Genomic DNA, 22,617 nt, shown 5'->3' on the forward strand with positions numbered 1-22,617 from the left:
GATGTAACCACTCCCAGTTTGTCCTTTACCCAGCTTGACACAATGTCTGGGTCAGCAAAAAACTCACTCCTACCGGTCCAAAATCATCTCTGGTAGGACTCTCAGGGCAAACGTCAGAAGACTCTACAACACCTGTCGCAGCAGGAAGGCACACTATATCCTGGACCGTCTGAACTTCAGAACACTTAGCACTGCAGACTTCCTCCATTTCGAGATCATCAAGTTTCTCGAGAGTAACTTAAGATTACTTGGTTTGTAATCAGGAGACGAAGGTATGTACACCTTGAACAAAGGTGTATACGCAGGAGATGAATCTCTGATCTTAACAGCGCCATTCTTACGCTTTTGCGTCATCGCCCTTCCGACTTCCTTACCTCCTCGCTTCACTCACTCAAGCAATGGGTCACCATGTCCTGATGCAATTATGGATACATTTGATGTTCTTAAAGTCATCATCACTCATCTACAGCAATGTGGAAGAATGAAAGAACAGGCTAGCTTACTACTGTACAGTTCCCATTCATTTGCTCTACAAAGTTGAGTGTGGCAGTGGTGGCACCTTTCTATCCCTTCCCTGCTTCTTCAGTAATCGAGGTGTAGGTCTACTAGCTAGCTACATGGCTTTACTTTGTGGTTGTCCATTGTGTGGCTCTCACTAACTCTTTTGTGTTGTATCCACTCAATGAAGAGGCTGTGTGTGTGTACTGTTAACGCAAACTTTAAATTATATCCAACCAGGCATCCAGCCTAGGATTCTCCTCCATTGTCCATTCATTCATTCATTCATTCATTCATTCACTCACACACACACAAACACTCAGTGTGTACATTCTCATCCACCTGAACTCAACCCTGTTGATGCTGTCCTCTATTGATTTGAACGTGTTCTTTATTGAGGCTGGTTTGGGTTCATTTAAGTGATTATGCCAGAGAAGCCGGTGTTTGGCAGACATATTATCTTTTCTTATTTCCCAAAGGGCCTTGTGGTGTTGGGCCGGCCTGTGCGGTGGTGGTCTTTGTGTGATTGTCTAGGCAGAGAGCCAGAGGCAGGACGAGCCTGCAGTGGAGTTGTTGTGGGTGTTGAGTTAGTGACCGTGCCAGGCTATTCCCGGGGACCGTAGAGTGCCGAGTAGATAGCAGATGACCCGCTCTGCTCTTTCCTCCATACAGACACTGGTAGGAGACAGCCTCAGCAATGGCAACGGACACAGGAACAAGTGAGGAATGGACGAGGGGGGCAACACACAGATATATATATATATAGAGAGAGAGACACATGGACAGGGTACAGTACTGTACTACAATAAGCAGGTTTAACATCCCCTCCCCAAACACAGAGACACACACACACACATTCTTTACTTATTTATGCAAGGCTCTGGTGTGGATCATAGTGTCAGAGGTACTACACCTTCTATCTGTCTCTATCACTCTATCTCTCTCTATCTATTGCTATGGGCCAATTATTACATTAGAAATGACAAAAAAGCTATTACATTATTGACAGTTATAACATTATGGACTAGTCAAGAGTGTTAAGATTGTTCACTCCTGGTTTAAGTATGCCTAGTCTTCAATATTTTACATCTTGTTTAACTGGCAGTATTATTCTCTCATTATTTTGACAATTTGCATTCCTCTCTCTCCACTCTCCTTTCTCTCTTCTACAGTATCTCCCCTCTCCTCCATCTCTTGTCCCCAGAGGGAGTAGTTGTGTTCTGGCTGATGAGAAGGGCCTTGTGAAGACCATCCAGACCATCTCCTTCCTCAACTTGTTCTTCCCGCTGGTGGTACCACTGTCCACCCTCATTTGTCTGTGTTATTATAGGTTCTTCTGTGGTACAGTTATACATCTCTCTACTCCATCAATGACTGGAGGTAAAAAATGTATCTGTTATATTGTCACACACCACATAGTTGCTGTTAAATGTGTTGTTTTCCAGGGTCAGAGTGATACAGAGAGGTAGAACAGGATACATGCCTTGTTCCAACAGGAAGCTGTATCTATATCATGCCTTGTTCCAACAGGATGCTATATCTACTGTATATCATGCCTTGTTCCAACAGGATTCTGTATCTATATCCTGCCTTGTTCCAACAGGATGCTGTATCTATACATGCCTTGTTCCAACAGGATAATGTATCTATATCATGCCTTGTTCCAACAGGATGATGTATCTATATCCTGCCTTGTTCCAACAGGATGATGTATCTATATCCTGCCTTGTTCCAACAGGATGATGTATCTATATCCTGCCTTGTTCCAACAGGATGAGGGATAGATCCTGCCTTGTTCCAACAGGATGATGTATCTATATCCTGCCTTGTTCCAACAGGATGATGTATCTATATCCTGCCTTGTTCCAACAGGATGTTGTATCTATATCCTGCCTTGTTCCAACAGGGTGTTGTACCTTATCCTGCCTTGTTCCAACAGGATGATGTATCTATATCCTGCCTTGTTCCAACAGGATGATGTATCTATATCATGCCTTGTTCCAACAGGATGCTGTATCTATATCATGCCTTGTTCCAACAGGATGTTGTATCTACTGTATATCATGCCTTGTTCCAACAGGATGCTGTATCTATATCCTGCCTTGTTCCAACAGGACGTTGTATCTATATCCTGCCTTGTTCCAACAGGATGCCTGTGCCATTAAACCCCTACAACTCATCCAGAACGCCGCAGCCCGTCTGGTGTTCAACCTTCCCAAGTTCTCTCACGTCACCCCGCTCCTCCGCTCTCTCCACTGGCTTCCTGTTGAAGCTCGCATCCGCTACAAGACCATGGTGCTTGCCTACGGAGCTGTGAGGGGAACGGCACCTCCGTACCTTCAGGCTCTGATCAGGCCCTACACCCAAACAAGGGCACTGCGTTCATCCACCTCTGGCCTGCTCGCCTCCCTACCTCTGAGGAAGCACAGTTCCCGCTCAGCCCAGTCAAAACTGTTCGCTGCTCTGGCACCCCAATGGTGGAACAAGCTCCCTCACGACGCCAGGACAGCGGAGTCAATCACCACCTTCCGGAGACACCTGAAACCCCACCTCTTTAAGGAATACCTAGGATAGGATAAAGTAATCCTTCTAACCCCCCCCCTTAAAAGATTTAGATGCACTATTGTAAAGTGGTTGTTCCACTGGATATCATAAGGTGAATCCACCAATTTGTAAGTCGCTCTGGATAAGAGCGTCTGCTAAATGACTTAAATGTAAATGTAAATGGATGCTGTATCTATATCATGCCTTGTTCCAACAGGATGATATATTTTATGTTATACTTTATTGGAATCGATGTTGCCTCACACATACCTACCTCCTGTATTAACAAAATGAAGAAAGTTTGTTTTTAAATTAGTAACAAATGTTATCCTGCCAACCACAATATGAATACGTTTAAAAAAAGACATTGACTGAAATTGAACCTTTTGTAACCACCACCCAGAGACATTATATATTTTGTGTCATTACATTCATGTAAAGAATCTGTGGCAAGTAGATTTAGAATGAATTCTTTTTTTATTTCTTTATTTTACCTTTATTTAACTAGGCAAGTCAGTTAAGAACAAATTCTTATTTACAATGGCGGCCTACCAGGGAACAGTGGGTAAATTGCCTTGTTCAGGGGCGAACTACAGATTTTTACCTTGTCAGTTCAGGGATTCGATCCAGCACCCAACGCTCTAACCACCTGCTGCCCCCAAATAATAATATTTATAATACTGATCAGTTTTGCCATTAGATCATAATGAATGAGAGTCAATGGACAGGGTTACTAGATCAGCACTAATAATGTGAGCAGCTTGATACATATTGGCCCGGGGTCCTGGTGTCTACCCCTGGCTTAGAATCAGACATTTTATATGTTGAATTGGAAATAATTATTCCCTCTCACATGTTAACCTCTGCATGTTGTGTTGTGGTGATTTGAATGTTCTGACAAGTTTACTGACTGGGACATAATAAACATTATTACATAATAAAACGTGCTAAAGTTAATGTGGGTGCTGCCAGGAGACATTTTGATAACTGATAAACTACTGTAAAGGGGAATTTAGTAATAGTATTCCAGTTTACTATCTCGAAACCCTAGTCACCAAACAATTCATTTCAACTTCAGTCATAGAACTTATGCTACTCCATACAAAATATATCAAATGTATTCTGTGACAGTAACATCTGCAGAGTGACTCCTAAACAGGAGTGGATTGCCAAGTCAGAGGGACCTGACTACTGGGAGAGACAGACTCTCAGATCAACATTGGTAACGAGCAGGACGCCAAAATAGCATGGCTATTGTACAGATTTTTATAAGTGGGTTGGGTTTACATGCACCCTTGCAACCATCCCAGTCAAATAGCGATCTTTACAGACTGAAACACAGGGTTGGTTAAGAACTTCCTTCTGAGAATCTGTCAGGTTTTACAAGTCATGTGATGTGCCTTGGCATCTGGAGCCATACTGAATGTACAGTATAAAGCGTCCCCGAGGACGAGTGCTGATCTAGGATCAGGTCTTCCACTCCCACATATATTTATTTGTATATTATCAGGTCCCCCTCATCCACATCATATTCTTTGTGATCTGAAAGACAAAACTGATCCTAAATAGGCATTCCTACTTTGAGACGCTTGATACATACAGCCCAGAGCTATTGTCTAGATCTGTTCTCATCATGTCAGTCTTCAGAGAGGTTGGAAGAAGTGTCACGTCACAAGACTTGTATCATATACGGATTAGTAAAACACAATCACGCCACAAAACAACCCCACATAACCCATGTACCAGAAAAGAAGACTACCCTCAGTCTGTTAACAAAACATTTATTTGACACAAATAGACAATGTTTGACATTTTATTTTGGAAAACTGTAGCTTTTTATATTAGCAGGCATGACAGGAAAGAATGTTGGCAAGCTTTATTATTTATAGATGTAGACGAGGTGCAACATCTTCTACAATTGAACATGTAGTCTAACTACCAGCCAATGAGGCTCCCTGAACTAATGCCTAAGCTTTAGCTCATAGGGCAAACACAGTCTTGTGGTGCGCAGCAGACCTCGGTTATAACACTGATCGGTCATATAAGAACATAAGTTTGGGGATATGATTGGCAAATTAAATTCAAATTTAACTGAAATTAATATGAAAAAAAGTATTAAATCTGTACACTAGGATTCTTAGGCTACGTTTACACAAGCAGCCTAATTCTGATCCTTTGCCCAAGTATTGGCAAAAGATAAGAATTGGGCTGCCTGTGTCAATGTAGCCTTTGTCCTTTAGTATCTAGTTAATACAATATCTGCAGAAGTAGCATTCAGAACATATTTTCCTACTATTTAAAATGTATACTGATGTGAATTCTAATGTTTAAATTATGGAAGTTCACTGTAGAAAAACATCAGTGATGAACATTGGAACTACTCTGATGCTGTGACAACTTTTCCTGCATTGCAGAAAGCAGTTTCAGTATATCTGATTTAGCTTGGGACTTCAGTTCAGGCGGCATTTCATTTAGCGTTGAAATTATAACTTGGCTAAGTAAGGCGTCACCATCATCACTACCTCCCATACAACTAACCCTATGCTGTCTGGTATTATCAGCATTCTTAGGGTTCTTGCTGGGGGCTTGATCTACTCTGTGCTGTGTCCTCTTCCTTGGTTGAGCTGGTCCACTGGTAGAGCTGGAGCTTGGTTTAGGCGTAGTGGGGCCGTCCCCAGACTGTTTCAGTGTAGATGTGGGTCTGAAGTTGTCACGTCGTGTGTGTAGGTGGTAGGGAAGTCAGGCGCAGGAGAAACAAACTTGGTGTAACTGGAGTAGTTGAATAAAGTAAAAACAAACTCCAAAACCAAAGTACATAATAAAATAAACGTGGGTACAATAACCCGTCATGCACCAATCCAAAAACACAAGCACATAACCACAAACAATCACTGACAAGGACATGAGGGGAAACAGAGGGTTAAATACACAACATGTAATGAATGGGATTGGAACCAGGTGTGTAGGAAGACAAGACAAAACCAATGGAAAATGAAAAATGGATCAATGATGGCTAGAAGTCCAGTGACGTCGACGGCCGAGCACCGCCCGAACAAGGAGGGGCATCGACTTCGGTAGAAGTCGTGACAGAAGTACAGTTGCAAAAGGAGGATATATTACTGGAAAGTTTAACAGTAAACTAACAGAATGTTGGTATCTTTCAAGGATTTTATGTAATCTATCACAAAACATCTAGTGACCCTTTTGGGTACTTTAGATTATCATAGGCGTCTGTAATAATCTCTGGCCCTCAATGTGGCCTTATCACATGTAAAATGTATTAAATAATTGAATAAGATGATTTTAAAATAAAAAACAGAATGACAAAGCTGTAAAACATTATCCTAAATATAAACCATCAACTTAGTGAAAACCAATGGTGTTTAATATGGGTTTCAGCATGAAATACATTTTATATTTCGTTTTTTTTAACTTGTAGTTATTTCTCTATGTCAGTAACCGTGTTTCCATCCAAACTTTTTATGCAAGTAGTAGGCCTACATGTCGGATAACAAATGTCAGGACAGGCTTGATGGAAACAGCGAATTTACATTTACATTTACGTCATTTAGCAGACACTCTTATCCAGAGCGACTTACAAATTGGTGCATTCACCTTATGATATCCAGTGGAACAACCACTTTACAATAGTACATATATATCTTTTTTGCGGGGGTTAGAAGGATTACTTTATCCTATCCCAGGTATTCCTTAAAGAGGTGGGGTTTCAGGTGTCTCCGGAAGATGGTGATTGACTCCGCTGTCCTGGCGTCGTGAGGGAGATTGTTCCACCATTGGGGTGCCAGAGCAGCGAACAGTTTTGACTGGGCTGAGCGGGAACTGTGCTTCCGCGGAGGTAAGGGGGCCAGCAAGCCAGAGGTGGATGAACGCAGTGCCCTTGTTTGGGTGTAGGGACTGATCAGAGCCCGAAGGTACGGAGGTGCCGTTCCCCTCACAGCTCCGTAGGCAAGCACCATGGTCTTGTAGCAGATGCGAGCTTCAACTGGAAGCGAGTGGAGTGTGCGGAGGAGCGGGGTGACGTGAGAGAACTTGGAAAGGTTGAACACCAGACGAGCTGCGGCGTTCTGGATGAGTTGTAGGGGTTTAATGGCACAGGCAGGGAGCCCTGCCAACAGCGAGTTGCAGTAATCCAGGCGGGAGATGACAAGTGCCTGGATTGGGACCTGCGCCGCTTCCTGTGTAAGGCAGGATCGTACTCTGCGAATGTTGTAGAGCATGAACCTACAGGATCGGGTCACCGCCTTGATATTAACGGAGAACGACAGGGTGTTGTCCAGGGTCACGCCAAGGCTCTTAGCACTCTGGGAGGAGGACACCTTGGAGTTGTCAACCGTGATGGCGAGATCGTGGAACGGGCAGTCCTTCCCCGGGAGGAAGAGCAGCTCGGTCTTGCCGAGGTTCAGCTTGAGGTGGTGATCCGTCATCCACACTGATATGTCTGCCAGACATGCAGAGATGCGATTCGCCACCTGGTTATCAGAAGGGGGAAAGGAGAAGATTAATTGTGTGTTGTCTGCGTAGCAATGATAGGAGAGACCATGTGAGGATATGACAGAGCCAAGTGACTTGGTGTATAGCGAGAATAGGAGAGGGCCTAAAACTGAGCCCTGGGGGACACCAGTGGTGAGAGCACGTGGTGAGGAGACGGATTCTCGCCACGCCACCTGGTAGGAGCGACCGGTCAGGTAGGACGCAATCCAAGAGTGAGCCGCGCCGGAGATGCCCAACTCGAAGAGGGTGGAGAGGAGGATCTGATGGTTCACAGTATCAAAGGCAGCAGATAGGTCTAGAAGGATGAGAGCAGAGGAGAGAGAGTTAGCTTTAGCAGTGCGGAGAGCCTCCGTGACACAGAGAAGAGCAGTCTCAGTTGAATGACCAGTCTTGAAACCTGACTGATTTGGATCAAGAAGGTCATTCTGAGAGAGATAGCAAGGGAGCTGGCCAAGGACGGCACGCTCAAGAGTTTTGGAGAGAAAAGAAAGAAGGGATACTGGTCTGTAGTTGTTGACATCAGAGGGATCGAGTGTAGATTTTTTGAGAAGGGGTGCAACTCTCGCTCTCTTGAAGACGGAAGGGACGTAGCCAGCGGTCAAGGATGAGTTGAATGGCGAGGTGAGGTAAGGGAGAAGGTCTCCGGAAATGGTCTGGAGAAGAGAGGAGGGGATAGGGTCAAGCGGGCAGGTTGTTGGGCGGCCGGCCGTCACAAGTCGCAAGATTTCATCTGGAGAGAAAGGGGAGAAAGAGGTCAAAGCATAGGGTAGGGCAATGTGAGCAGGACCAGCGGTGTCGTTTGACTTAACAAACGAGGATCGGATGTCGTCCACCTTCTTTTCAGAATGGTTGACGAAGTCATCCGCAGAGAGGGAGGAGGGGGGGAGGAAGATTCAGGAGGGAGGAGAAGGTGGCAAAGAGCTTCCTAGGGTTAGAGGCAGATGCTTGGAATTTAGAGTGGTAGAAAGTGTCTTTAGCAGCAGAAACAGAGGAAGAAAAAGTAGCGAGGAGGGAGTGAAAAGATGCCAGGTCCGCAGGGAGGCTAGTTTTCCTCCATTTCCGCTCGGCTGCCCGGAGCCCTGGTCTGTGAGCTCGCAATGAGTCGTCAAGCCACGGAGCCATTTGTCGTTAAACATTCCAAATGTCTACAAAACAAAGTACACTAGACACATTTTTCTGTCAGTAAAATTCATGATGCGAGAAATGGCGGTTGGAAACGCTTTTATGCACAAATATTGATATAATAAGCATCATATCGAAGTAAACTTGATATCACTCGATAATACAGTATGTTGTTGTGTGGTCCTCCCACTACGACTTGGGAAAGCATGGATTTTATTAGGCTACAGATAAATACATGATGATGAAGTTCACAGGGTGTTGAAAGTGCACAGTGCATGAGCATGATGCTCCTTTCCAATAAATGTAAAGGGTCTTATTCTGGTGACATAATGATCGATACATTTACAGCTGTATGACCAATAAAATCCATAATAATCCCATGTAGACTACCCATACCCGCACAGCCTATTCACACTGTATCAAGATAGAGTGCAAATGTCAAGAACAGAGTAGGCACATTTGCTATTTAACGCAACCGTTTTTGAGGCAAAAACTATGGTAGAGTTGAAAATGCTATGGAAACGCATTGAATTTTAGATTTTAATTTGGTAAGTGAAAAAGTACAAATTTTTGTCATGTGTGCAGTCATCACAAACTGATTTTTTTCACGACAAGTCAGTTTGGTGAAAACACCACTAGTAGGAAAATGTGCATGTTTTCTTTACGCGGATTTTAGAATATTTGCATGAAAATCTTATTAAGTTATTAAAGTATAAATTACCAAAGTTACAATAGATTGCCATAGATTTGTCTGTTAATTACCAAAATTACTGAAGATTCCGATAACTTTAGTAAATTACTGGTATCTATGCAACCCTAGTCTGAGGTGTCTGATGGATGTGGTTACAGGAGGGGTGAAGGTGCTGTCTGCTTCAGGGGTGGACAAGGGGGTGAAACGACAGGGGAATCTGTCCATCGACGCCTCACCACTGCCTCCAGTCTCTCCTTGTCCTCTCGCGACGGCTAACAGAACCTTGGTGAAATAATAAAAAAAACAATTGTTTGCATTAATGGTCACACACACAAAAAGTGTACGCTGACCATTACAGGATTAAGTAAACCACATTAGGCCTATACTCTGTGACATCAGCATGGTTTTTAAGCAGGAGAAAACTCCCTAGAATAGGTAGGAACAAAAATACAGTTAAGTCACAAGTAAGGTGTCACCATCATCACTACCTCCCATACAACTAACCCTATGCTCTCTGGTATTATCAGCATTCTTAGGGTTCTTGCTGGGGGCTTGATCTACTCTGTGCTGTGTCCTCTTCCTTGGTTGAGCTGGTCCACTGGTAGAGCTGGAGCTTGGTTTAGATGAAGAGAGGCCATCCCCAGACTGTGTTAGGGTGGACATGTTTTATTTTTATTTCACCTTTATTTAACCAGGTAGGCAAGTTGAGAACAAGTTCTCAGTTACAATTGCGACCTGGCCAAGATAAAGCAAAGCAGTTCGACACATACAACAACAGAGTTACACATGGAGTAAAACAAACATACAGTCAATAATACAGTAGAAAAATAAGTCTATATACAATGTGAGCAAATGAGGTGAGATAAGGGAGGTAAAGGCAAAAAAGGCCATGGTGGCAAAGTAAATACAATATAGCAAGTAAAACACTGGAATGGTAGATTTGTAGTGGAATAAAGTGCAAAGTAAAAATAGAAATAATGGGGTGCAAAGGAGCTAAATAAATAAATACAGTAGGGGAAGAGGTAGTTGTTTGGGCTAAATTATAGATGGACTATGTACAGGTGCAGTGATCTGTGAGCTGCTCTGACAGCTGGTGCTTAAAGCTAGTGAGGGAGATAAGTGTTTCCAGTTTCAGAGATTTTTGTAGTTTGTTCCAGTCATTGGCAGCAGAGAACTGGAAGGAGAGACGGCCAAAGGAGGAATTGGCTTTGGGGGTGACCAGAGAGATATTGTCACGTCCTGGCCAGTATAAGGGTTAATTGTCATTGTAATTTGGTCAGGACGTGGCAGAGGGTATTTGGTTTATGTGGTTCGGGGTGGTGTTTTTGTAGTAAGGGCATTTGATTGAAGTATTCCGGGGTTTTTGGGCACTGTTTGAGATTCATGTAATTCTATGTTTAGTCTAGGTAGTCTGGTTCTATGTTTAGTTAATTGGGGTGGGGACTCTCAATCGAAGGCAGGTGTGGTCTATTTGCCTTTGATTGAGAGTCCCATATATTAGGGTGTATTTGTGTTTGTCATTTGTGGGAGATTGTTTCTTGTCTAGCGTATGTGAGCCTGAGAAGACTGTCTGTTAATCGTGAGTTCGTTTTGTTATTTTTTGTATGTTCATTTTGAGTTTATTAAATGTTCAAGATGAACAATCTCAATCCTGCTGCATATTGGTCCTCCTTTTCTGCCGATGATTTCGCCATATCGTCTGATGACGAAGAAATCCGTGACAGATATACCTGCTGGAGTGCGTGCTACAGGTGGGTGCTGCTATGGTGACCAGTGAGCTGAGATAAGGGGGGACTTTACCTAGCAGGGTCTTGTAGATGACCTGGAGCCAGTGGGTTTGGTGACGAGTACGAAGTGAGGGCCAGCAAAAGAGAGCGTACAGGTCGCAGTGGTGGGTAGTATATGGGGCTTTGGTGACAAAACGGATGGCACTGTGATAGACTGCATCCAGTTTATTGAGTAGGGTATTGGAGGCTATTTTGTAAATGACATCGCCGAAGTCGAGGATCGGTAGGATGGTCAATTTTACGAGGGTATGTTTGGCAGCATGAGTGAAGATGCTTTGTTGTGAAATAGGAAGCCAATTCTAGATTTAACTTTGGATTGGAGATGTTTGATGTGAGTCTGGAAGGAGAGCTTACAGTCTAACCAGACATGTAGGTATTTGTAGTTGTCCACATCAGTCAGAACCGTCCAGAGTAGTGATGCTGGACGGGCGGGCAAGTGCAGGCAGCGATCAGTTGAAGAGCATGCATTTAGTTTTACTTGTATTTAAGAGCAGTTTGAGGCCACAGAAGGAGAGTTGTATGGCATTGAAGCTCGTCTGGAGGTTAGTTAACACAGTGTCCAAAGAAGGGCCAGAAGAATTCAGAATGGTGTCGTCTGTGTAGAGGTGGATCAGAGACTCACCAGCAGCAAGAGCGACATCATTGATGTATCCAGAGAAAAGAGTTGGCCCAAGAATTGAACCCTGTGGCACCCCCATGTGGCACTACCAGAGGCCCGGACAACAGGCCATCCGATTTGACACATAGAGTCCAATCAGAGAAGTAGTTGGTGAACCAGGCGAGGCAATCATTTGAGAAACCAAGGCTACTGAGTCTGCCGATGAGGATGTGGTGATTGACAGAGTCGAAAGCCTTGGCCAGGTCAATGAATTCTGCAGCACAGTATTGTTTCTTATCGATGGCGGTTACGATATCGTTCAGGACCTTGAGCGTGGCTGAGGTGCACCCATGACCAGCTCTGAAACCAGATTCCATAGCGGAGAAGGTGCGGTGGGATTCGAAATGGTCGGTAATCTGTTTGTTGACTTGGCTTTCGAAGACCTGAGAAAGGTAGGATAGATATAGGTCTGTAGCAGTTTGGGTCAAGAGTGTCCCCTCCTTTGAAGAGGCGGATGACAGCAGCTGCTTTCCAATCTTTTGGAATCTCAGACGACACGAAAGAGAGGTTGAACAGGCTAGTAATAGGGGTTGCAACAATTTCGGCATATAATTTTAGAAAGTAAGGGTCCAGATTGTCTAGCCCGGCTGATTTGTAGGGGTCCAGATTTTGCAGCTCTTTCAGAACATCAGCTGACTGGATTTGGGAGAAGGAGAAATGGGGAAGGCTTGGGCGAGTAGCTGTGGGGGGTGCAGTGCTGTTGACCGCGGTAGGGGTAGCCAGGTGGAAAGCATGGCCAGCCGTAGAAAAATGCTTATTGAAATTCTCAATTATAGTGGATTTATCAGAGGTGACAGAGTTCCTATCCTCAGTGCAGTGGTCAGCTGGGAGGAGGTGTTCTTATTCTCCTTGGACTTTACAGTGTCCCAGAACTTTTTTGAGTTTGTGTTGCAGGAAGCAAATTTCTGCTTGAAAAAGCTAGCCTTGGCTTTTCTAACTGCCTGTGTATATTGGTTTCTAACTTCCCTGAAAAGTTGCATTTCACGGGGGCTGTTCGATGCTAATACAGAACGCCACAGGATGTTTTTGTGTTGGTTAAGGGCAGTCAGGTCTGGAGAGAACCAAGGGCCATATCTGTTCCTGGTTCTACATTTCTTGAATGGGGCATGCTTATTTAAGATGGCGAGGAAGGCATTTAAAAAAAATAACCAGGCATCCTCTACTGATGGGATGAGGTCAATATCCTTCCAGGATACCCGGGCCAGGTTGATTAGAAAGGCTTGCTCACTGAAATGTTTCAGGGAGCATTTGACAGTGATAAGTAGAGGTCGTTTGACCGCTGACCCATTACGGATGTAGGCAATGAGGCAGTGATCGCTGAGATCTTGGTTGAAAACAGCAGAGGTGTATTTAGAGGGCAAGTTGGTTTGGATGATATCTATGAGGGTGCCCGTGTTTACGGCTTTGGGGTGGTACCTAGTAGGTTCATTGATAATTTGTGTGAGATTGAGGGCATCAAGCTTAGATTGTAGGATGGCTGGGGTGCTAAGCATGTCCCAGTTTAGGTCACCTAGCAGCACGAGCTGAAGATAGATGGGGGGCAATCACTTCACATATGGTGTCCAGAGCACAGCTGGGGGCAGAGGGTGGTCTATAGCAGGCGGAAACGGTGAGAGACTTGTTTTTAGAGATGGATTTTTAAAAGTAGAAGTTCAAATTGTTTGGGTACAGACCTGGATAGTAGGACAGAACTCTGCAGGCAATCTCTGCAGTAGATTGCAACACCGCCCCCTTTGGCAGTTCTATCTTGTCTGAAAATGTTGTAGTTAGGGATGAAGATTTCAGAGTTTTTGGTGGACTTCCTAAGCCAGGATTCGGACACGGCTAGGACATCCGGGTTGGCAGAGTGTGCTAAAGCAGTGAATAAAACAAACTTAGGGAGGAGGCTTCTAATGTTAACATGCATGAAACCAAGGCTATTGCGGTTACAGAAGTCATCAAAAGAGAGCGCCTGGGGAATAGGAGTGGAACTAGGCACTGCAGGGCCTGGATTCACCTCTACATCACCAGAGGAGGAGTAGGATAAGGGTACGGCTAAAAGCTATGAGAATTGGTCGTCTATGACGTCCGGAATAGAGTAAAAGGAGCAGGTTTCTGGGGGCGATAAAATAGCTTCAAGGTATAATGTACAGACAAAGTTATGGTAGGATGTGAATACAGTGGAGGTAAACCTAGGCATTGAGTGATGATGAGAGAGATATTGTCTCTAGAAACATAATTGAAACCAGAAGATGTCATAGCATGTGTGGGTGGTGGAACTGAAAGGTTTGATAAGGTATAATGAGCAGGGCTAGAGGCTCTACAGTGAAATAAGCCAATAAACACTAACCAGAACAGCAATGGACAAGGCATATTGACATTAAGGAGAGGCATGCTTAGCCGAGTGATCAGAAATGTGACATGACATGTGTCTGAAGGATCTGACGTGTGTGGTTACGGGAGGCGTAAAGGTGCCGTCTGCTGCAGGGGTGAAACGTCCAAGGAATCTGTCCATCGACGCCTCACCACTGCCTCCATTCTCTCCTTGTCCTCTCACTAACAGAACCTTGGTGACATAATAAGAAACCAAATGTTTCTATTCATGGTCGCGCACACATGCACACTGACATCAGCATGATAAGCAAAAAACTCCTTAATATTTATATCTTGCCAAGAAGTGTCTAGAAAGCTTGGTTGTATGTTCAATGACCATTTCCTAAAATGTTAAAACATCCAGCAATTAATTTCTAACTAAATATTATGTTTACCATTCTTTCAAGACATCAATAAATGAGTCAGTGTGTTTGCACTGCAAAGTTCTATCATCAGGAGAGTTAAACAGATACACTTGGTGTAGTACACATTAACCTAGGGCTAGCATCTCATCTAACTACCCCTAGGTCCCCCCAATCCATGAGATTGTCACGACTTCCGCCGAAGTCGGTTCCTCTCCATGTTCGGGCGGCGCTCGGCGGTCAGCGTCGCCGGTCTACTAGCCATCGCCGATCCACTTTTCTTTTTCCTTTGGTTTTGTCTTTGTTTTCACACACCTGTTTTTCATTTCACAATTATTTGTTCCTGTATTTAAACCCTCTGTTTCCCCCATGGGTTTGTGCGGGATTATTTATTGTTCAGTTCGGTTTATGATGGCTGGGTTTTCGACAGGTGCTGTGTTCACCCGTGCGTAATATTTACCGTATTGTTATTGGTCAAGTGTAATTGTTACCTTGTGCCTTTTTGAGTAAAGTATGTTGCTCACTCATTCTGCTCTTCTGCTCCTGACTTTATGCACCAGCTACACTCACCCTTCTGACAATTATAGGTGGGAAGAAAATATTCCAGTCATAACAAAGTCCTCTGAATGTTCTAGGTCAGTGGTCACCAACAGGTCGATCGACTGGTCGATCTCCATGACTTTCCTAGTCGATCACCAAACATTTCTGTTAAAAACCCAACGATAAATCCTTGCTTTCCTATTTTTGTTATTCTTTTTGCACTGTTGCCGGTAGGTGCACTTGATTCAGAAGCCCTATTGCCAGGAAGGTAATGGCTCAGGTCCAAACACTTAAGACACACCCTATTCCCTCAGCCCTCAAATTAAGTGGGCACTTCTGATGACGTATCGTGACGCCTGACCAGTATACACTTGCAGGGCAAGGGGCGAGGGAGGAAGGAATGATTTTTTAAATGGACCACCCTTGGCCGGAAATTCGTCAATCGTTCATCCCTCGATTATTGTGTTTTCAGCCACCGACTTGTGGTTGCTTTATATGCGTTACATTAAATTATGAGTGCATGTCTGATTATATTAAATATATAATTATTAATATACACCTACTGTATGATAGCTAGCAAATGAATTAGCTAACTAACGTTAGCCTGCCTAGCTGGAACTAAATATGAAATAACAGTTGAAAGACAAGGTAAAGGATTGTACCTTTTTCTCCTTGGTTCTGGATGAGAGCAGTGATGCACGTGACACGGCGCAGTTGTTGATATTCTTGCGAGGCATAACCCCATGAACCCCATGAACCCCAGACTTTGAAATTACAGAGGAGCTTGCTTCAGTGCAGTCAATGAAGAACACCACCACAGGGAAAGATTTATTGGAGGAGGTTAATAAGGGTGTGTAAAAGCTGGGACTGTGTTTTGGAAAGGTGACCATTGATGGGTGCTCAAACTTGACAGGAAAAAAGTTGGCATTTTGAAAAGGATACAAGATCAAGTAGCTGAGCTGAACCCAGATCAGAAAATGATTTTCCTGCATTGCATTATTCATCAGGAGGTGCTCTGTAAATGTGTTCTGAAAATGAGCCATGTTGTGGATACAGTCACTAAAGTGGTAAACTTCCTAAGAGCAACATCTTTAAACCACAGGTAGTTTGTCTCACTGTTGGAAGAGACAGTCGGGTCATGCAGATCTCCCGTACCACACAAACGTGAGATGGCTGAGTTTGGGGAAGGTGCATAAAAGGGTGTGGGACCTGAAGTCGGAGATTGCTGAGTTTTTGCAAATGAAAGAAAAATATGTGGATTTCCCTCAACTGCAAGATAAAGAATGGTTGGCTGATTTTGCTTTCAACGTGGACATCATGGACCTCATGAATGAACTGAATTCCAAACTACAAGGGAAGGTCCTTTTTGCACACCAGCCTTGTCAAAGCCTTCAAGTGAAAATTACTCCTTCTGACCTGCAAAGTAGAAGCCAACAATCTCACCCACCTTCTGACACTACTAGTCTGTTCCCTATCAGATGACCAGCGGGAGAAGTATACATCGCTGCTGCGTACTTTGAACGGTGAGTTTTCTCGTCGTTTTGAGTATTTCAGAGTGTTGGAAAATGGCATGCTGTTTGTTTCCTCTCCTTTCACCTTCAATGTAAATAACGCTCCCACTGACCTGCAACTTGAGCTTATCAGTCTGATGCAGTGACTGGACGAGCTGGTCATGGGTGCACCTCAGCCATGCTCAAGGTCCTAAACAATATCATAACCGCCATCGATAAAAGACAATACTGTGCAGCCGTATTCATCAACCTGGCCAAAGCTTTCGACTCTGTCAATCACCGCATTCTTATCGGCAGACTCAACAGCCTTGGTTTCTCAAATGACTGCCTCACCTAGTTCACCAACTACTTCTCAGACAGAGTTCAGTGTGTCAAATCGAGGGCCTGTTGTCTGGACCTCTGGCAGTCTCTATGGGGTGCCACAGGGTTCAATTCTTGGGCCGACTCTTTTCTCTGTTTACATCAATGATGTCGCTCTTGCTGCTGGTGAGTCTCTGATCCACCTCTACACAGACGACACCATTCTGAATACTTCTGGCCCTTCTTTGGACACCGTTTTAACTAACCTCCAGATGGGCTTCAATGCCATACAACTCTCCTTCTATGGCCTACAACTGCTCCTAAATGCAAGTAAAACTAAATGCATGCTCTTCAACAGATCGCTGCCCGCCCATCTAGCATCACTACTCTGGACGGTTCTGACTTAGAATATGTGGACAACTACAAATACCTAGGTGTCTGGTTAGACTGTAAACTCACCTTCCAGACTCACATTAAGCATCTCCAATCCAAAATTAAATCTACAATCGGCTTCATAATTTGCAACAAAGCCTCCTTCACTCATGCTGCCAAACATACCCTCGTAAAACTGACTATCCTACCGATCCTTGACTTCGGCGATGTCATTTCCAAAATAGCCTCCAACACTCTACTCAGCAAATTGGATGCAGTCTATCACAGTACCATCCGCTTTGTCACCAAAGCCCCATATACTACCCACCATTGCAACCTGTATGCTCTCGTTGGCTGGCCCTCGCTTCATATTCGTCGCCAAACCCACTGGCTCCAGGTCATCTATAAGTCTTTGCTAGGTAAAGCCCCACCTTATCTCAGCTCAGGTCACCATAGCAGCACCCACCTATAGCACGCGCTCCAACAGGTATATTTCACTGGTCACCCCCAAAGCCAATTCCTCATTTGGCCGCCTTTCCTTCCAGTTCTTTGCTGCCAATGACTGGAACGAATTGCAAAAATCACTGAAGCTGGAGACTCATATCTCCCTCTCTAACTTTAAGCACCAGCTGTCAGAGCAGCTCACAGATCACTGCACCTGTACATAGCCCACCTGTAAATAGCCCATCCAACTACCTCATCCCCATATTGTTATTTTTTGCTCCTTTGCACCTCAGTATCTCTACTTGCACATTCATCTTCTGCACATCTATCACTCCAGTGTTTAATTGCTAAATTGTATTTACTTCGCCACTACGGCCTATTTATTGCCTTACCTCCCTAATCTTACCTCATTTGCACACACTGTACATAGACTTTTCTATTGTGTTATTGACTGTACGTCCATTTATTCCATGTGTAACTCTGTGTTTGTGTCGCACTGCTTTGCTTTATCTTGGCCAGGTCGCAGTTGTAAATGAGAACTTGTTCTAAACTGGCCTACCTGGTTAAATACAGGTGAAATAAAATGTAAAAAACTATTCAAAACAATGTCACTGACGAGGTTCTATGCATCTCTCGATTTGTACTGTTTGTATGAGAACAGACATTTTCAGTGATGAAATATAACAAGTCAAGGCACAGATCATCTATTACTGACTCACCTTTTAGAAATCCTACGCATAGTGACGTCAGAAACTATACCTGACTTCACTGCTCTAGTCAATGCCCATCAGAGACTTCTCTCCTCACACTGATTGAGATGTTTAAATGTAATGTTGAGTTCTCTCTGTTTCTTGTGTTTTTGTGCATACCCGTTAACAAGAGTTCTCTCCGTGGTGCTGAATGCACAGTGTACTTTTCTCTCCGTGTAGTTCATTGCATGTTTAAAAATGAAAATACCTACCAAAAGGAGAACATGGAAGTGGTTTATTTCTGTGCATGTTAAATAAGTAGCATATCTGGATGTGATTTACAGTAGATATATCTGTCAACACAGTCATAAACATGATGTATAATCCTGTAATATGATTCTGGCCCACGATGGAAAAAATATATTCTAATGTGGACCTCCATGGAAAATAATTGCCCAGGCATGGTCTATGGGCGAGAGATCCCAGATTCAAATTCTGGATGAGCCCTACTTTTAAGAGACTAGATATTATAGCCTTCTAATATACTCCATATAGTATGCCTACTAAATCGTTGCTGTACCTTGTCATTGCCACGATGGAAAGAGACGTGGAAACTCTAATTAGAAATAATTTGCACAAGCCTAGTACTATTGAATAGTCAACAAAAGTGTTGTGGATATCAGATAAATGTTACATGTACAACTATCTAATCATTTACTTCAGGTGTACACTTTTTTTTTTTTTTTTTTTAAGTACCAAACCTGTTTAATCAAAGGAATCAATATAATGTATATAGATGATATATTTCAAACCAACACATTCCTTCCTCTGCACTAGGTGGCGTGATGAGCATTCCGAATTGTAATATCCAACCACGAAAAATACATCCCTCATTTGCGCATGCGTATTTACAGAACGGAAAGCGTTACTTCGTCGACCGGAAGCTTTGACGTCCTTTCTGAAGAGGACTGCCATAATGGTGAGTTGGTCATGAAGCTTGTGGATTTAGAAAATGTTATTAAATACAATTGTCCTTATTGTTAAGCGGCCTCAGTTAATATGGAAATAGATAACGTATTGCTATATTAGTTTTATTAGCAATGATTAAAATACTGTCAATGGATTTTAGACATTATTGAAATGTCGGGTGTTCTGTCTGCTACAACGTGGTGAACAGGCCGGTAATCAGTAGGCTAGTTAGCCCAACCATGACAATTGCATTGCAATGGCGAGCGCATTAGAGTTGCTATATCTTATCCTCTGGCCTTTTTTTCAAGTTTGGTGTGTCGGTCCATTGTCGTATGTACGCTAGGTTGTGGGCTACTAGCTAGTATTCACCAGGACGGCTAACTAACTTTAACGTTAGTTAGCTAGCATGTTGATTAACGGTTAGCTTGTCTAGCGTTCACGGTTTTGTGGTTTCCCACAAACTTTCTATAATAGCCATGTTAAAGCCAAATCACATTTGTACAACATGTAGTAAGTTAGGACAACCCTAGAAAAATGTAAATTCAAAGTATTGGGTATAAGAAACTAGTGACCACAAGCCCACTGAAGGGTTTTGTTCTCGATTGTCTGAGCTTACTAATTACAGCGCCAGTAAACAACCCACATTCTTTTCCTGCAGGTGTTCAAGCGCTACGTCGAGATTGGCCGCGTCGCCTACATCTCTTTCGGACCCCACGCAGGGAGCCTGGTGGCCATCGTCGATGTCATCGACCAAAACAGAGTAAGTATTGCATTGACTGTCATCCTGACTTTATGCTAGAGGTCCCCAACTTTGGTCTAGGAGACCAAATGGTTGTGCAGGCTTTTGTGCCAACCCTGCTACTCTACTCTTCACATGTTCAGGTACCAGTTTAGAGCCCAGCTTGGTACCTGTATCTTGTAGTCTACTAGCATTTGTATGTCTACCCACCAACCCTTCTCCATAGTCCTTTAATCAATTACCACATCTGTTAATTTAAGAATGGTTCAACTCGGTATTGGCATGTTTTGTTTATTTGAACTGATGGGTGTGTTTGTCTCAGGCGCTGGTGGATGGTCCCTGCACAGGGGTGAAGAGGCAGTCGATGCCTTTCAAGTGCATGCAGCTCACTGACTACGTCATCAAAGTACCACACAGGTGATTGAGAGGACACCATGTGTGTATTCACTAGGAACTAAACAGAAGCAAACTGAATGAAAGAGGGAGGGACCTACCTCTGTCCAATAGAAACCGCTTCACAAAATATTCAGCAATGGTTTGCACTAATAAATAAACCCAAGTCCTCATCAAGGCCTTGATTGGTGCAGTCAGTTGTATTACTGCTGGGCTGGTACAACATGCACACAGACACCGCAATGAATTGACTGGCAGCTGCTTTGTTTTCAAGTGAACTTTTTGTTATTGACTATCCTTGAGTCAGACTTAGTAACCACACAGAATATACTACCTCACAACATGCAATTGTTTTGCTACAACTGTAAAGCTAAGGCTTACCTGTGCATATTTGGGTCCCCTGGACAATAACCCTTCCTGTGTTGCAGCGCTCGTCAGAAGTTTGTGAAACGCGCCTGGGAGAAGGCCCAAGTCACTGAGAAGTGGGCAGAAAGCAACTGGGCCAAGAAGATAGAAGCCAGACAAAAGGTACTGATATTTTGTACATTTTGATTGGCCTTTAGCTGTTAGTCGAAACAGCAACCCCTCCTGGGGTCCACGTGTTTGACAGAATGGCTCTGGGGGGGGGGGGTCTGCTTATGGATAGCAGTTGGTTTCTCAATGGCCGAGGTTAAACATATTTTGTCAAACGGGACACAGGAAACTTCAATAGGCTTTAGATGACTCACTGCCCACACATTTGGGAACGACATCCTTGTTGTATATACTGTCAATGCCCATCTGTCCCTTCAGTCTTGCTTGGGTTGTCTTTGGGGTTTTGATCCTAGAGTAGGTCCTGCACATCTTTAATTGATTTACAATATTTCTATGTATTTGTTGACCTTTTTTGGTGTGTGGTGGCGCTTCCAAATACTACTTGATCACTGATTGTGGCCTAACCCCCTCATGAAAAGGTGTTTTGGTATGCTATGTTCCTCCAACTTAAAGGAAAATACCATCAAACTATCTTTTGGTATTTGTTTAATTAGTCCACTGTTGATAGTCACTAAATGTTTTGCATGTCAGAATTCAAGTTCAAGAACTTTGAAAATACTGTGACACTTTCTATATTTTTAAAGTTGTATATCTTAACTTCAGTGCTGACATGCCAAACATTTGGGGACTTTATCCACATTGGACTAATGAAACAAATACCAAGAGTTTGGGTGGAATTTTCCTTTAATTAAGAGTGGTATCCACTAAACACCAAACAGAAGCAAATGGGCCAGAACAGGGAGGGACCTTCTTGAATTTGTCAAACACAAATGTTTTGATTTCCGTTGCAGAACGTTTTGCTATAGTGCTACTAATCTGTCCCAGTTCTATAACTGCTATGTCTCTACAGAGGGCCCAGATGTCCGACTTTGACCGCTTCAAGGTGATGAAGGCCAAAAGGATGGTGAGTGGAGTAAACATTATGTCTCAAACATTATTACTTATGTAGAGTATTTTGTTTTGCAAATTAAATGTAGTGGAAATAATGAATTGAATAAAAAAAATACTTGTCACTAATGATCCACTGATTTGCTGTTTTATGTCCACAGAGGAACAAGATCATCAAGCATGAGGTGAAAAAGCTGCAGAAAGAGGCAGCAAAGAAGGCGTGATCTAAAATAAATCCCCTGGTTAAATTGTTCTCCTTCGTCCTCTTGTATTTACTACTACCCACCTGTCAATCACAGGACTATCTAAAAGCTGATGACACTCAGCTCTAACATTCTACACCTTTACTTTACCCGGGTGTGCCTATTCATAACGTTGCATCTCCACCCGGGCCTTCATGCCATTGTTATGAACATCCTCCAAGCCACTACCCACAGCGCAATAGTCAAATCGCATTTTAGTTGTCACATGTGCCACATACAGCATTTCACCATAACGTGAAATGCTTAATTACAAGTCCTTAACCAACAATGCCGTTTTAATAAAATATTTACTAAATTAACAAAGTAAAAATTAAAAACTATAAAATAAGAGGCTATATACAGGGGATACCTGTATCGAGTCACTGCGGGGAACAGCGAGTAGCAGCAGTGTAAATGCAAATAGTCCGGGTGGTCATTTGATTAATTGTTCAGCAGTCTTATGGCTTGGG

At 43.4% G+C, this 22,617-nt stretch overlaps 1 protein-coding gene across 1 annotated transcript; it reads left to right on the forward strand.

Moving 5' to 3' along the window:
• Positions 1-19,353: 19,353 nt before the first annotated feature.
• On the forward strand, positions 19,354-22,158 carry rpl14 (ribosomal protein L14). Its single transcript, NM_001140780.1, has 6 exons — positions 19,354-19,361; positions 20,010-20,111; positions 20,413-20,507; positions 20,912-21,011; positions 21,868-21,921; positions 22,067-22,158. The coding sequence occupies exons 1-6, from the start codon at positions 19,359-19,361 to the stop codon at positions 22,127-22,129; spliced, it is 417 nt and encodes a 138-aa protein (NP_001134252.1). The 5' UTR covers positions 19,354-19,358; the 3' UTR covers positions 22,130-22,158.
• Positions 22,159-22,617: the final 459 nt, after the last annotated feature.

The sequence above is a fragment of the Salmo salar genome, chromosome ssa27, assembly GCF_905237065.1.
Source record: "Salmo salar chromosome ssa27, Ssal_v3.1, whole genome shotgun sequence".
NCBI lineage: Eukaryota > Metazoa > Chordata > Actinopteri > Salmoniformes > Salmonidae > Salmo > Salmo salar.

Excerpts from the sequence above, each read along its gene's own strand:
- rpl14 (NM_001140780.1), top strand. Across the intron at positions 20,112-20,412 it reads ATGTCATCGACCAAAACAGA|GCGCTGGTGGATGGTCCCTG; the intron begins GTAAGTATTGCA and ends TGTTTGTCTCAG. Across the intron at positions 21,922-22,066 it reads TGATGAAGGCCAAAAGGATG|AGGAACAAGATCATCAAGCA; the intron begins GTGAGTGGAGTA and ends TTATGTCCACAG.